The 13639-nt window shown below is 41.8% G+C and overlaps 1 protein-coding gene across 2 annotated transcripts in view; it reads left to right on the top strand.

Moving 5' to 3' along the window:
- shq1 (SHQ1, H/ACA ribonucleoprotein assembly factor) overlaps positions 1-13639 on the top strand; it is a 38043-nt gene that overhangs the window by 16808 nt on the left and 7596 nt on the right. For both annotated transcript variants that reach the window (XM_062443917.1, XM_062443925.1), the window contains 2 exons: positions 1515-1638; positions 7067-7187. In XM_062443917.1, the coding sequence (XP_062299901.1) occupies positions 1515-1638; positions 7067-7187 (245 nt within the window). The remainder of the gene's footprint in view (positions 1-1514; positions 1639-7066; positions 7188-13639) is intronic.

Genomic DNA, 13639 nt, shown 5'->3' on the forward strand with positions numbered 1-13639 from the left:
TCTGCAGCAAAGTGGGCATTGCCTTAGAAAAGGGTAGCCACTAATCACCACATCAGGTCAATAAATATAACAATATCCCTCTTCAGACCTTCATCTTGTGTCCAGATACATCAAGATTACCTTTAGATCTAGATGCTATAAATAGCTGTTCACCTCTGCCATCAGAATCCATCTAATATACACTTTTGAGCAGTTAATGAAAGCAACAGTACATGTTTCTTCCGTAAACCATGAGATTCATGGACTGTTGTTATTTTTATACTTTTGTCGGTGCTACTTAAAGGGGTTACGGGTTGTTGTTGCCACAGTTTGTGCATGAACGCATACACATCTGCTCAGACAGTTGAAAAGGAGATTGTTCATTAATTTTAAGGACACATTTGAGTTCACACCACACTAAAGACGCGGTAAACGTGTCCCAGAATACTTCAAATATTGCATGAGTGAGTAATAGGATCCCATAGCGTCCTCATTAAGTGTTGGGTGTGCACACATGATCACCACTTGATCAAACCACCCAAGATGCATTTTCACTGCTAATTATACACATGCCTTTGAGGCAGTGTAGAGGAGTTTGGTGTCGTAGACGTTCACCATAGTTTGAGAGGTAGGAGCTTTCCTGCTGTGGTGACAGCAGAGAAAGAACAGTCTCCACCTGCCTGGCAGCCCTTTACTGCTCATCAGTCAGTCAGCAGAGCCTGTCAGCTCCTATTGACAGGCCACCTCACTCAATCCCCCGCCGCCTGCCTCCTCTATCCTTCACCACAATACATTCCTCTATGTCTTTGGCTGGCTGTCTGTGTGTCACGGCTGATAACAATAATAACTTTTAAAAATAATAACTCCTGGTTCCTCACTCCATTCTCCCTCTGCGTTATCTCTTTTTTTTTTTTAATACTCTCACCATCTATCTCACTTGCCTCGCTTAGAGCCTAACATTCTCCTTCCCCACCACCTTGTCGCACCCTCACCCCCTCCTCCCTCCATCTGCTGCATGTTTACTTGTCCTCAGTCGACTGCGCTGGTGTGACTGAGTCCCCCCCTCCTCCCTCTCCCCCCACTCCTCCCTACAGCAGCAGACCTTATTTACACTTCTACTAAACAAGCCCAAGGGAGATCATGATCCCTGATGACATGCACTCACAAGCTCGCAACACATCCTTAAAAAGCCACAAAGAAAAGAAGAGAAAGAAACACGGAATAAAAAACCTCTGTTTCTGTCTCCAGGCCGTGCGTCCATTAGTGCAGAGAAAATCTGAGAGTGAAGGCAGTGATTAAAGAGAAGCAGCAATTAACAGGCCAGGCCTGCAGAGGTGTTTAAGAGTTGCAAGCCTCTATGTTGCCAGCTTTATAAATGAGGAGTTGTTGGGAGTAATTAGTGCACACCAATAGGAACCAGTCTTAACCTTGAGGAAAAAGAGGCAAAAATATCTGACTGAACCAAATCTTTACCCTCATCTTGCTGCTGTTTTGTGCTGGACAGCTTTGTTAATGTTATATTCCTTGTCCTGCAGACATACAACTCCTTACAAGAGGTCCTGGTGTCATTTGGACGGAGGGTTTTATGCTACCCACTCTACAGACACTTTGCCATGGTCTCTGCGGCTGTTCGTGACACAGCTATGATCCTGCAGTCAGGTGAGTCCTACTTACCAGCACCACACCAAACCACACACACACAGGATCATAAATATACATCACCAGAGTGACCTTTCACCTCGGCAGGCTGGTTGTGACCCCTCGGTGTCTGCCACGTGTTCGCGAGTGAATGGTTTCTTTGTGGATTTTGAGCTAAAACTGTCAGCTTCTGCGAAACAAAACCTCCACTGTGAACACATGATCGGTGCTAATTAGTGTTAATTGATTTTGTCCACCCCGCGGTTTCTTCTGAGCAGTGTTTTTATATGTAAATAAGGTTTTGTAGTGTGCAGGCAAGCAGGGACGGCTGCCTGCCTGTAAGCAGTGGGACGCAGCTCGATTGTGAGCGGACGCTGCTAAAAAAGCCAGCCGGAAAGCCAGCATGCTTTCATGGTACATTGCCCTGCAGAAGTGACCTGCTGGACAGATCCACAACCTGAAACCCGAACACAGTATGGAGAGAGTGGTTCACGATCATGCTGCAGCGTGTGTTTGAAAGTAATATTCCTCCAGCTAAGCAGGAGAGTGGCCCGGCTCCCACTCCTCAGGGAGCAAAATGTGGATTAGTGGAGAACGGACTGTTGACTTTGATATCTCAAAGCTCAGAGTAATCTTTAAATCAAAAGCCCCTGCGGACAGATGAAACTCTGCAGTGTAAACACACTTAAATGTGTGAGGGCTAAGATTATCCAGCTTGTGATGATTTTAACGCCGGTAAATGACAGCAAATTAAAGGCCTTTTAAGCCCCAGATTAGCATTTCCGTGCCTCATTAAGTCAGAAGATGAGTTGATCAGGGGAGGCAGGGAAACAGCAGTCGGAGTCACTCTCCCACCTTACCTCCACTCTCTTACCTCAGAAACACTTCCCCTGCCACAGCAAGCCTCCTCACAATCACCCCGATCCTGGATATCATTCCAACACCTTCTGACAGCTCACACAGCATCACACTCGAGCTCTACCTTACCTTAAAACACATACAAGAAGCTGATGAGCATTAGTGACAGGCTGAGGCTCTATTCATTTATTTTTTTCCACTGTATTTTAGGAAAAATTGTTAATTATTTTCATAATATTCACTCACAACTCATAGCGGTTATTATTTTGAAGCATTAGGGAAGTATGAGTAATAGGGCTTTTCCTTAATGAACTGTAACACTACAGTAATTCGGCCTGGCGTGTGTCTGAGGGTGTGTTTCCTCCCAGCATTACATTACACACTAATTAATTTGTCAGGATAAGGCAAATGGAATGGCACGCTCCATTTTTGAGGCACTTCATTTAAGTGGCTGCGAAAGCAAACATTCATAGGTATTAGGAAAACAAACCCATTAATGGCAGCGTGCAGGTTAAGGCCTTGGAGGAAATGTTATCCAGGGGTAAATATTTGAACAGCCCTCTGGCAGCGTGGCGAGTATTCTCAAGTTTCTCTTCCACCTGCCTCCTAAGTGGCTTTAACCAAAGAGCCACCAGGCAGGTGCGGAGGAGGAGGGAGAGCCTGAGGGGCCTTGCAGGTAGGAAGTGTGGAGGAGGACCTCTGGGTCATGCTGCTGTCATGATCTGACTGTGGAAAGAAGATGAGATGTGTCAGATGTGGCTCTCTGCTGCACATCCACCCACCACGCATCTCTGCTTGCTGGCCATAGAAAATCTTCTGGAATTCTGTGAGGGCAGGGAAACGTTGGGAATTTAATACACTGTGACCTTCAAGCCAGAGTGCTGATATTTGATAAGATGCACGGATTGTGTGTGTGTGCATATGCAACAGGTCATGGGGAGCAGGGACTAACGGAAAGACATGAGATAAGAGCGTGCTGGTATTAAACACTACAATATGTGCATTGACTAAACTAGATTTTGATGCCAGTGGGCAGCAAATTTAAAGAAAAGCAGGGTGACAGTGAACCTCTCTCGTCCTTAAAGCACATTATCATCAATTTGCAGATGATATACTTTTATTTATGTCAATGGTGCAGCACACTTCTGGAGCTTTGAATTAAAAATATAACCTCATTCAAATGACAAAATCAACTGGACAATATCTGCTCTGCTGTTATTATGAACACTATCTTAGAGTGACGCTGGTGTGAACCACAACATCCCAAAAATATCTCATTTTAACTATGTTGGAATATACATATATTTGTTCAAAAAGATACAGGGAGATGGTGCAGACGACCCAATTCCCTATCAGCCAGGATTTCAGTCACATAATTAATATTTAACCTTAATTTACACTAAATAATCTGTTAATTCATATAAAAATGCAAACAAAATTAAAGTTACCGCAAAGGAATTGGTCTGGTAGTTTGCTGTTCCAGATCTTAAACTATACTGTACAGCTGTCCTTTTTTAAGCAGGTTCAGCTGTGATTAATCTATTCTATGCCTTGCAATAGAAACAGATTGAAAATGAAATCTCTGTGAAACAGCTTTATTCACAGATTTTAACTATTAGGCAATCGATTCATTACTCAGAAATAATAAATTCTTACAATCACAATTTCTTAAAGCCCAACTTCTTCAGATGTCTTGCTGTGTCCAAGACCTAAAGATATTCATTTTATTATCACACAAGATAAATCTAATTTGACAAGGTTGAACTAAAGAATTTCCAGCATTTTTGCTTGAAAAATACTTTTAATCAATTATCAAAATGGTTGTAGTTAGTTTTGTCAGTTGACCAACTGATTAATTGTTCAGCGTTAGTAGAGACAACCTATAGCAGTCTAGATATTTGATATAAAGCTGAAATGATTACATCTAAGTAGGGCTGGGCATAAATCGATATTATATCGATATTGTGATATTTTATATATATTGTCCTAGATTTTGAATATCATGATATGGAATAAGTTTTGTCTTTTCCTGCTTTTAAAGGCTGCTTTTCTATTAAACATGATGTAGCTCAGCGGGATGTGTTGGAAAGAAAGCATGGAATGGGAAAAAATTAAAGTTTGTCATTTTCACTTTGCTGCATCTGCAGTTTTTGCATTCTCTTAATTTTTGTCTAGAAGACACAGCAGCCTTTGTTCAAACCTACCACTCTATCTATGTAAGAATGTTCATTCAGCAGCTATGAAGGAAGTTCTTCCCCACTCACTGGATAATCTGCTCTTCCCTAATGAACACACCTTTCTCACTTATCATGAGAGCCTTATCAAGAATAACAATGTTGACCTGGTTTAGAGATCAACCTTTCCTCTAAATATCTACAAACAACTTATAAATACTGATTGTAAAAAAAAAAAAAAGGAAAGAAAAGAAAAAAGAATCTTGGAAGAAAGTGTGTTTTCTCCTCACATGATCTAATCCTGAAGTTAAGAGCAGAGTTCCCTGCATACGATCCCATGCTTAAATGAGAACCAAATGTTTGTTTAAGGTTTTCCTCAGCGAGAGTGTAATGTTTATTTTGATTGGGCTGGAATGTCTCTGGACAATGCCAACCAGCTCTGCGGAGGTGGAGAGGAGCATTTTCTCTTGCCCTCAGCGGATTGTTGGCCACATCATAAGGCTATTTATATGCATGACTGGAGGGAGAAGTGCTGTGGCAGTTTAGCCTGTTGTATACTTCAGGGAAAACTCCTTTCTCAGAATAACAAATGGTCGAGTCTGTGTAGTTCCGCGTGTGTGATGTATTTGCCGCGTTGAAAGTTGTAGCCAGCTCGCTGTTATGACTTCAAACATACATTGTCAAAAGTGCAAGTGTCAACCGTAAACCATGTCATTCAGGGTTACCCACTGTAAGCAAAAGCTCCCACTGTTTGGTACATATACAGTATAGGTTTGATAGTTTACATACATGCTGTCAGATGATTCATTGTAATTATAATCAATCTAAAATTGTAGATTATTCATTTCATTGTGAATCAATACCGAAATGCATTGAAATGAAAAGTTGACACAAAAAATCCACATTAACTTAATGTATTACATTTAAAATGTAATAAAATCATACAGTTTGATACTATAGTGCCTGTAATTTAATCATGGGATGAACTTGAATGACAAGTTGTGACAGCAAAACATGCTGACAGTTGCGGTTTTATGTGGTGAATTTTTTAATATATGTCTAAATATAAAATGGAATGTTGTTCATGGTGCTCAAAGCATCAAAAAATGATGTTTTTAAAAGCTCAAAATCCACTGCTCTGTGATCTGTGAACAGATCTCATTCAAACTGTTTTAATGGTCCCTATGGAACCTGTTAACCTCTGCAGATAAAGAAAATAAACAGTATGCATGGCTAGATACCCTTGTGGGTAAGTAACAAAAGAAACATTCCCTTTCAGTAGATTTATCTGTGTGGTGAAGTTTTATCCACATTTCCCTCAGTAGGAGACATATCCAGCCTGAGGGTGGCACTTCATTTGTTTTACCACATTTTGCCCCATTAGTGGTAAGGATTTAAATTGAGAAAGTTGTGTCTCTATCATGAAATAACCGTTACAACCTCAAAGGATCACCAGGGTGTCTTGAGACTTTTTAGTTTTGGTTTAAGCAAAGTTTTCTGACGGTGGATTGAAACAACAGACTTCCATAAATTGTTCCAAAACAACCCTGCTGCTTAAACCGAAGGACGACGACGTGCAGGAAGCCAACAGTCTTTAGTTTTAAGTCAACCTGGGCAGCAAATCCATACTATAGAGCTGCTATTGATTTAGATTGCAACGTTGTTTGACACAATGTCGTTAGCAATGCAGGAGTGTCATTTGGGGGCGTACAGCAAACCTCGCAGGCTAGATTACAGCTGTAGATTTTGACAGTGGCAAATACAAGAAGATGTTCATTTCAGACCAGACGTTTTACAAAATGAAGACAATCGACCGATCTGAGCTGTGTAGCAAAGTGACCTGAGTTGGCCTTTGTGCCATAGGGGCTCTACTGCTGGAGAAACACTGTAGTTCATCACCCTGCTGGATTGACTTATTGTTTTCCTAAAAAATCGTAAACCAGTCCTTCAGCTTGTCGAATCACCAGCAAAATGCATTCAGATAAGGACTATTATGATACACAATAGCTGAATGGACAGATTTAAATAAATGGAAAATCATCAAAAACATTAAGTGCTTTTTTTTTTTTAAAGGAAGGCGAACACATTTTTGACATAAAATCCGAGCAGAGCCGCTATTAAATTGACAGATTGAACGCCAAAATTAGAGATGTCTTCTTTTGCTTTTTTTCTCTCTCTAAGATGAACCACTTATTAACCATGAACCCCGTCTTAAATGGTATGGATCAAATTACCGTGCAGCTCGCTGGGATTTTCCTCTGATCCCGTACCTTGGCTTTTATGTATGGAACAATGACTGCAAGCCTTTAGACGCATGCTGTGTCTGCCAGCAGCTGGAGTGCATTGTCATCTGTAATACCGAGCGTGAATAACACTGTTTTTCCATTTGCCTGCCACGGTGTGTTCCTGTTGCCCAGGGAAAGCCTGCGTCCTCAAATGCCTGCTGGATATTCACAGAGTCTTCCGACAGAACGACCCAGCCTACATACTGAACGACCTGTACATCACAGACTACTGCATCTGGATCCAGAGGGTCAAGTAAGTTCACCGACTCAGTCTAAACAGGCACACATGCACCAAAGATCCATACACACACACACCTCAGAGAGCTTCATCTTTAGAGAATTACCTTCAGAGCCAAGGGAAGTGCCACTCAGCCCCCACGATGCATCAGTGCTCCAGAGGAGAGGATTAGACGAGTCATTTGTCACAGCGGGGCCAATTGAATGACCAAGCCGGCAAGAGATGCAATTTCCCTTGTCTCCATTATCATGTGTCAAAAGTGCCATCAGTGAGTCTTAAAAAGAGCCAGCTGCACTCAGCACATTCACTTTGTTTGAAACTTTCAGAGCCTGTGTGTGTGTGTGTATGTGTGTATGTGTGTGTGTGCGCGCTGTGGCTTCTCATCTTCCGTGGGTGTAACCTTCCACTAAGCGTTGCAAGCCAAACGTGCAAAATCTGTGCCTCCCCTCTCCCTCCCCACCACCACCACCACTACACCACCACCACCACTACCTACAAATGATATAGGTTTGATGGCTCTTTCCTCCTCCTCCTACTACATATTTTACAATTACTTACACATTTCAAATGTTCAAATGTGAGCCTGCAAGCACATTACTCAGTAATGAGCTCTGTTTTACTCTTGGCCAGGGTTCAGCCAAGTGGTGTGCTCGTCTGGAAAAAGCCCAGTTGAAAAATGTGTGCCTGATGTTGTAGGCTCGGCGCCCAGATGCAGACACGATAAAAGGTCTGCAGGGATTTAGTGCCTTTTTTTTCTCCTTCTTCTTCCCCCTCGTCCTCACATTCGTATTTCTATATTTTCAAGCAAAAATCTTGAATTTCTGTTCTGAAAAATGCTGCAGATGCACGAGGAGAAGTCGACAATCGGTGTTCAGTTCAGGTTGTTGGATCTCTCTCTGTTCAAGACGGAGACCAGAGAGAAAGACGCGCCGGTACTTTAAAAGGCGGTCTATCTTCCTCTGTCATCTCACTGAAAAACTCAATCAGTCTCTTCTTAGCTAAAGGGCACCAGAGCACTGCTTTCCCCTCCCTGCTCCTCCTCCTCTCCACTCCTCTACCACTGCTCTCCTCCGCCGTCCATTGAAAGTAAATGTCAGCTTGACCTAACACGCCGACTCCTACTACGCCCAGCATCTATCATGAAATGGATTAGCCCGTGCTATCGACCGGTGATTGAATTGTTACATTTCCCTTTTTCTGTTTAGTTTTCCATAAAGAAAGTGGAGTCCGCTGTTTTGTTATCCCCTTCCACGTGGGTCACACAAGCCGTCGTTATTATGATTTAAATGACTCATATCTCAGCTTCTTTCACCTCCTACCACTTGAGAAAGCACCCGAGCATGTCTTACTTTCTGTTGTTTCACTATGGGTCTTTTTTGGCCTAACGCTCTAGAAAATTCCTCACAATCTCCGCTTGAGGTTTCCGAGATGGTGTTTGGAGTATAATATTAAAATGTCAAAATTCAAAGCAGCACAGGAGAGCTGAGCCCGCTCCTTGAGCAACAAAACCATCCACCGCTATCAGACATGCAGTTTGTTGTCGGGGTCCTTTTGTGCCGTCTGACAGGTTTGATGACAGATCGCGTCGGCATTGTTTCCTTCTTCTTGTGTGATATTCCCCCGTGCAGGATTTGTCATCCTTCACTAAGTGAGTCATCTCTGGGAGTCGGGGTGATAGGATTGAGATGTAATCTATACCTCTGGTGCAATCCCTGTATCTTGTCGGTGCTCGCAGCCGATGAGGCGGACACGATCAGTCCCACATGATGGACATGGCGATTAATGGATGTTTGCTGGCCGGGGGGGTTGATTTATTTAATCTCCTCTCCATCCCACATGCATTTCTACGCCTAAAGTTCCTCTGACTGCCGAGACATCAGACTCAAATTTACAACCTCGTAAAGACTTCACAGTGATTTAAACCACGGGGCTTTACTCTCCCATTTACTCTCACACACATAAGAGTCAGAGCACCCTGCGCAGTGGAATCAAAAGCGCAACCTCAAAGCAAATTGCTGCTCGCATCGTTTCAGTGATGGGAAACTTTTTTTTTTTAATTTATTTTTTTCACAGCGATGGTCATCGTTCCAGAGTTTTGCACACACTTCCTTTGTGGAAACTGTTTTAACTTGGCCCTCGCACACCCATCCAATCCTAATTATCTCCGAATTGTTAGCAGAGTATTATTCCAAATGGAGCAGCAGCCTCTCTAGTCCATTAGTTTCAGTGTATGCTTTTGAAGGTCCTCAGATGCCAAAGCCCCTGCAGAGCTGCTGGACTGCAGAGAAAAAGCGAGTCGCCTCACTTTCTCTCTTTGTATTTCTCCTTTTTTTTTTTTTTTTCCTTCCTCCTTTATCAAAAAGCTTGGAGAGAGGCCAATGTAGATTCACGGCAGCCAGCACAGACAAAGCTTATAAGCCTGGTGTTGTGTTACAATCCCTCGGTTAAATCAGAAGGGCTACAACTTCCTTTTTCAGTGCTGGTTCACTCACAACCACCCAACCACCCTTATTAATTGGGTCAATTAGATTCTTGCACCAAAAAAAAAAGAAGAAAAAACCATGGCAGCATTCAAGTGATATGCTCCAGGGTTAGTCTGAGAGGAGGGAAGTGAGGTAAGATTCATGTTTCCATATGAAGTCATTAGTGGAAAGAAAAAAAAATTGCTTTCTGTGTTGTTTTTTCCCCCCTTATTTCTTTTATGGAGTGAATTGCTGACTTGTTTATAAGATGTGTGAACAGGACAGTCACGCATTGCTCCACAGACTGGAAAATTGACAAGAAATGGTTCAGGGATAGACTGAGCCCCTCGTCATAACAGCTGAATGGACACACTCAGATAATTGTGAATGGTAGGTGTGAAGTGAGCACTCCCCAAAAACAAACGAGTGTTGTTTTCACTGAAGAAAGGGAAGACAAAGAATAAAAGAATGTGTGCAGCACCGCATGAACACAGCAAAGGAAACTGCCAAAAATGAAGTTGTAGATTTTCTTTTCTTTTTCTTGAGCCAAACCTTTTATTTTTTCAGTATGACACAGCGCTCTGGGTTTCTACTTACTCTCTGTACTTCCTCCGTCTCATTCATCCTTGGTATTGTGTGCATGACAATGGCCACTGGGGAGATTTGTCGGCAGCTCTGACAGAAGCTCCCCTGCAGGGAAAAGCATCTGGAGCTCCCAACAACTGGGAACGTTGCAGGGCAACGAGGTCAAGCACGGGGTCGTGTCAGCTAAGACCAGCGGTCAAAGGCCTTGAAAGTGCACTTGTGCATGGTGGTGTTTTGTTAACACCCCCCCACCCCCCCTCCCCCACAAGCCTGCCAAGCCTGGCTGGTTGGTTCACCTCAGCTTACCTCTCTATGTGATTATAAAGCCCAAGGCACTTATTACCTAGGTTTTCCCATCGGCTACTTAGCGTGATAGGTGTTTTCATTTTACTTGCCCTCAGGGGCTTTTCCTGGAGAATTCAAATTAGGTGTTACATGCTACTCCTGGGGTGTGATGCACCCTGTGTGGATGAAAATGGGGAATTGTGCTGCAGCCAAGCCTGCTATCTTCCTGATGTGCCACATCAACCACACAGCGGATGTGGCACCCAGTTATGTGTTTGTAAGGACTTCCCTGGCAGCTTCACACAACCTTTCAATATACCACCACTGTAATTTATGCAGACGATTCTACGATATATACATTAGCACACACACTTGTGGCACTTTTCCATTATACAGTTCTAGCACTACTCGTCTCGACTCGACTCTACTCAGTTTGGTACCAGGTACGTCGCTTTGCATTACTTCATCGTACCTCCTAAACATGGGCGGGGTCGTCAGCTCTCGTTGGATCCTCTCGTCTGCCACCACACACAGGAACGTCTGCACCTCGTCGAAGGACCACGGTGTAGTTTTGTGCATAGGAGCCATGTTAACTCGTGTGAAACTGTCGCGCTCATGACTCTTCCAGTGACGGCACTATCTGACCAATCAGCCGGCAGTCTGTTGACGTCACATTTTAGTATCGGCTCTGCTCGCTTGGAACCTCGCCAGAGCAGGTACTAAAAAAGTCCCTAATTGAAAAGCAAAAAAAAAGAGTAGAGACGAGTCGAGAAGAGCCGAGTAATGCTAGAACTGTATAATGGAAAAGCCCCATTGGAGAACTTGGGTTTTAAATGAGGAATAAAAGTTAGTAGAAGAATAGGTAATGGTAAATTAATTGGTTCTTAATATAGAAAAGACAAACTCTTGGGTCAAAATCTCTCTTGGGTATTTGGGTCAAAATATTCATTAAAAGTCACCAATTTTATATATAACTATCAGAGATACAGGTATTCAACAAGTTAAGGATGCAAAGTTATTAGACGTGACTATTAATAGTAAAATGTCTTGCAACAGTCAAATTGATCAAATGGTATTAAAAATGAACATGGCTGCTATAAAACACTGTAGAAAACTCATGCCTAGCTATTCACCCAAAAGATTAGTGATAATGTTAGTGTTAATCGGTCAGATGATTGTACAGCGATTTGGTCCAACACAACTGAAAGTCATTAAACAAGCAGCATCATTAAACAATAGTAAGTGCTATAAATAATCATTTGGCTTTGTTAAGTGTAAAAAGCAGGTTGCATTATTCTCTAGTGTGCCGTATTAAAATATCGTAACTAAAAGCTTAGTAATACTTTATAGTAGGCTATAATTTTATTCAGACTGACATCATTATTCTATTCGGCGGTCATCAGAGGGTCATTTTCTGTTGCCTCTGTGTAAAGCTAATTTAATACAGAGAACAGTTCATTATCAAGCAATGGTAGCATGGAACGTAGTACCAAGTTTTTTTTATTTCATAAAGTAATAAATGTTTTAACTAAAGGTTAAGATTGTATTTGGTTACAAAAGCCATTGATGCAACTTTTATTCGTGATTAAATGGAGGAGTTAATTGATTTATTTTCTCAGTTATTTAAGAGATGAATTATCATATAAAGCTATCATATGTGGTAATCAGGCATTGGGTTGGTGTTGGTTGTTGTGTGTCTTAGTGCCTTTGTGTCATGTTTTGTTACTGTTATTGTGAGTATGAATGTTACGGGTGTGTATTTCTGTTGTTGGAGCATTGTTAAAAATACTTTTGAGAGAGGTTAGCCACTGTTACAAGACAACAGCTAATGGGGATCTGAATAAACAAACAAACAAACAAACTGTCAAACGCATGTCCAGAAGGCTTTGAAACAGATAATGGAGCTGCTCTATCTCATGTTAGCCTCGGCACTGAGGGAGATCCAAGGTGCCCCGCTGGGAAGAACAAAGACACAAACGTCTCCCAGCTAACAGGGATAAGTAGTACAGATTTCCTCCCAGCATGGGGCCTCTCCCGCTTCTTGTCTCGATTACACAGGCTCATCTTGAACACAGACTTAGGCTGTGTCCACACTGATACAATTTTGTGTTCAAATGCATAACTTCTGCTACATTTACACCTAGCATCTACGCTACTTCTGAGATTTAAAACCCTTACAAACTGAGACTTTTTGAAAAACCTGCTGACCCTGTTCTAGTTTGAAAACTTAGGGATTGCATTTAAGTCTCTACGGGCAGAAACAGAGAGTTTTTAAAACGTGGATAAAGGCCCAGTTCTATTAGGGTGCAAAACCATACATCGCACCCTCAGCTGAAATTTGAGTAATAAATGCCAAGCGCAGCATGGTTGGTCTAGCACACAGACTGTGTGGGCATCTCGATGTGCTGATAAACATTTTAAAACATGTTAATAAGGACAGCGATTAATTATGAAATGGTAGTAAAAGGCTCATGTGGATGGAGTTTTTGTTTAAAATGCCGTTATGAGATGAAAATGCATTAATGTGGATGTAGCCTTTGACAGTCTTTGCATAATTCCTTTCATCCAGTTTTGGAGTACCCACTTAAGTTATTACAATTGATTATGGTGTAGGATTATAGCTGTCCTTTTTATCTGCAGCTGCAAAGGCATGTGCATATAGATGGGGGCTTGTTAAACAACTGCTTACAGCCTCCTAATTTATGTAATTTTTAGAGATATAAATAGTTGAACGTTAAGTAAACAGACGCTAGTAGACTGTCAACCGATACAGTTTGAAGAATCTCAAGGGATTATACAAGTCAGTTGATAGAAGAAAATGCTGTAATTGCAGCTAGTAAATTGCAGAAGTATGTAGTTAAGATTCCATACTTCAACCTCTAGAGCATAACTCAAATTTACCATTTTAGATGTCTAAGCTGCGATGTTTAAAACAAACACTTCACACCCAAGTCTGATAGCATTAACTTTTTTTAACACCTCCAAACCATAGCCTGAAGTAGCAAAGGGACTGTATTTTGATAAGATATTTTCAACACTATTAAACTCAAATTATGAAGTGGGAAATACATCTGAACCTTGTCTTTTTCAGGAATACTTTTTAAAGAAATAATACACATTCTTTTTCATGTTCCA

Source organism: Scomber scombrus, chromosome 3 (genome assembly GCF_963691925.1).
Source record: "Scomber scombrus chromosome 3, fScoSco1.1, whole genome shotgun sequence".
NCBI lineage: Eukaryota > Metazoa > Chordata > Actinopteri > Scombriformes > Scombridae > Scomber > Scomber scombrus.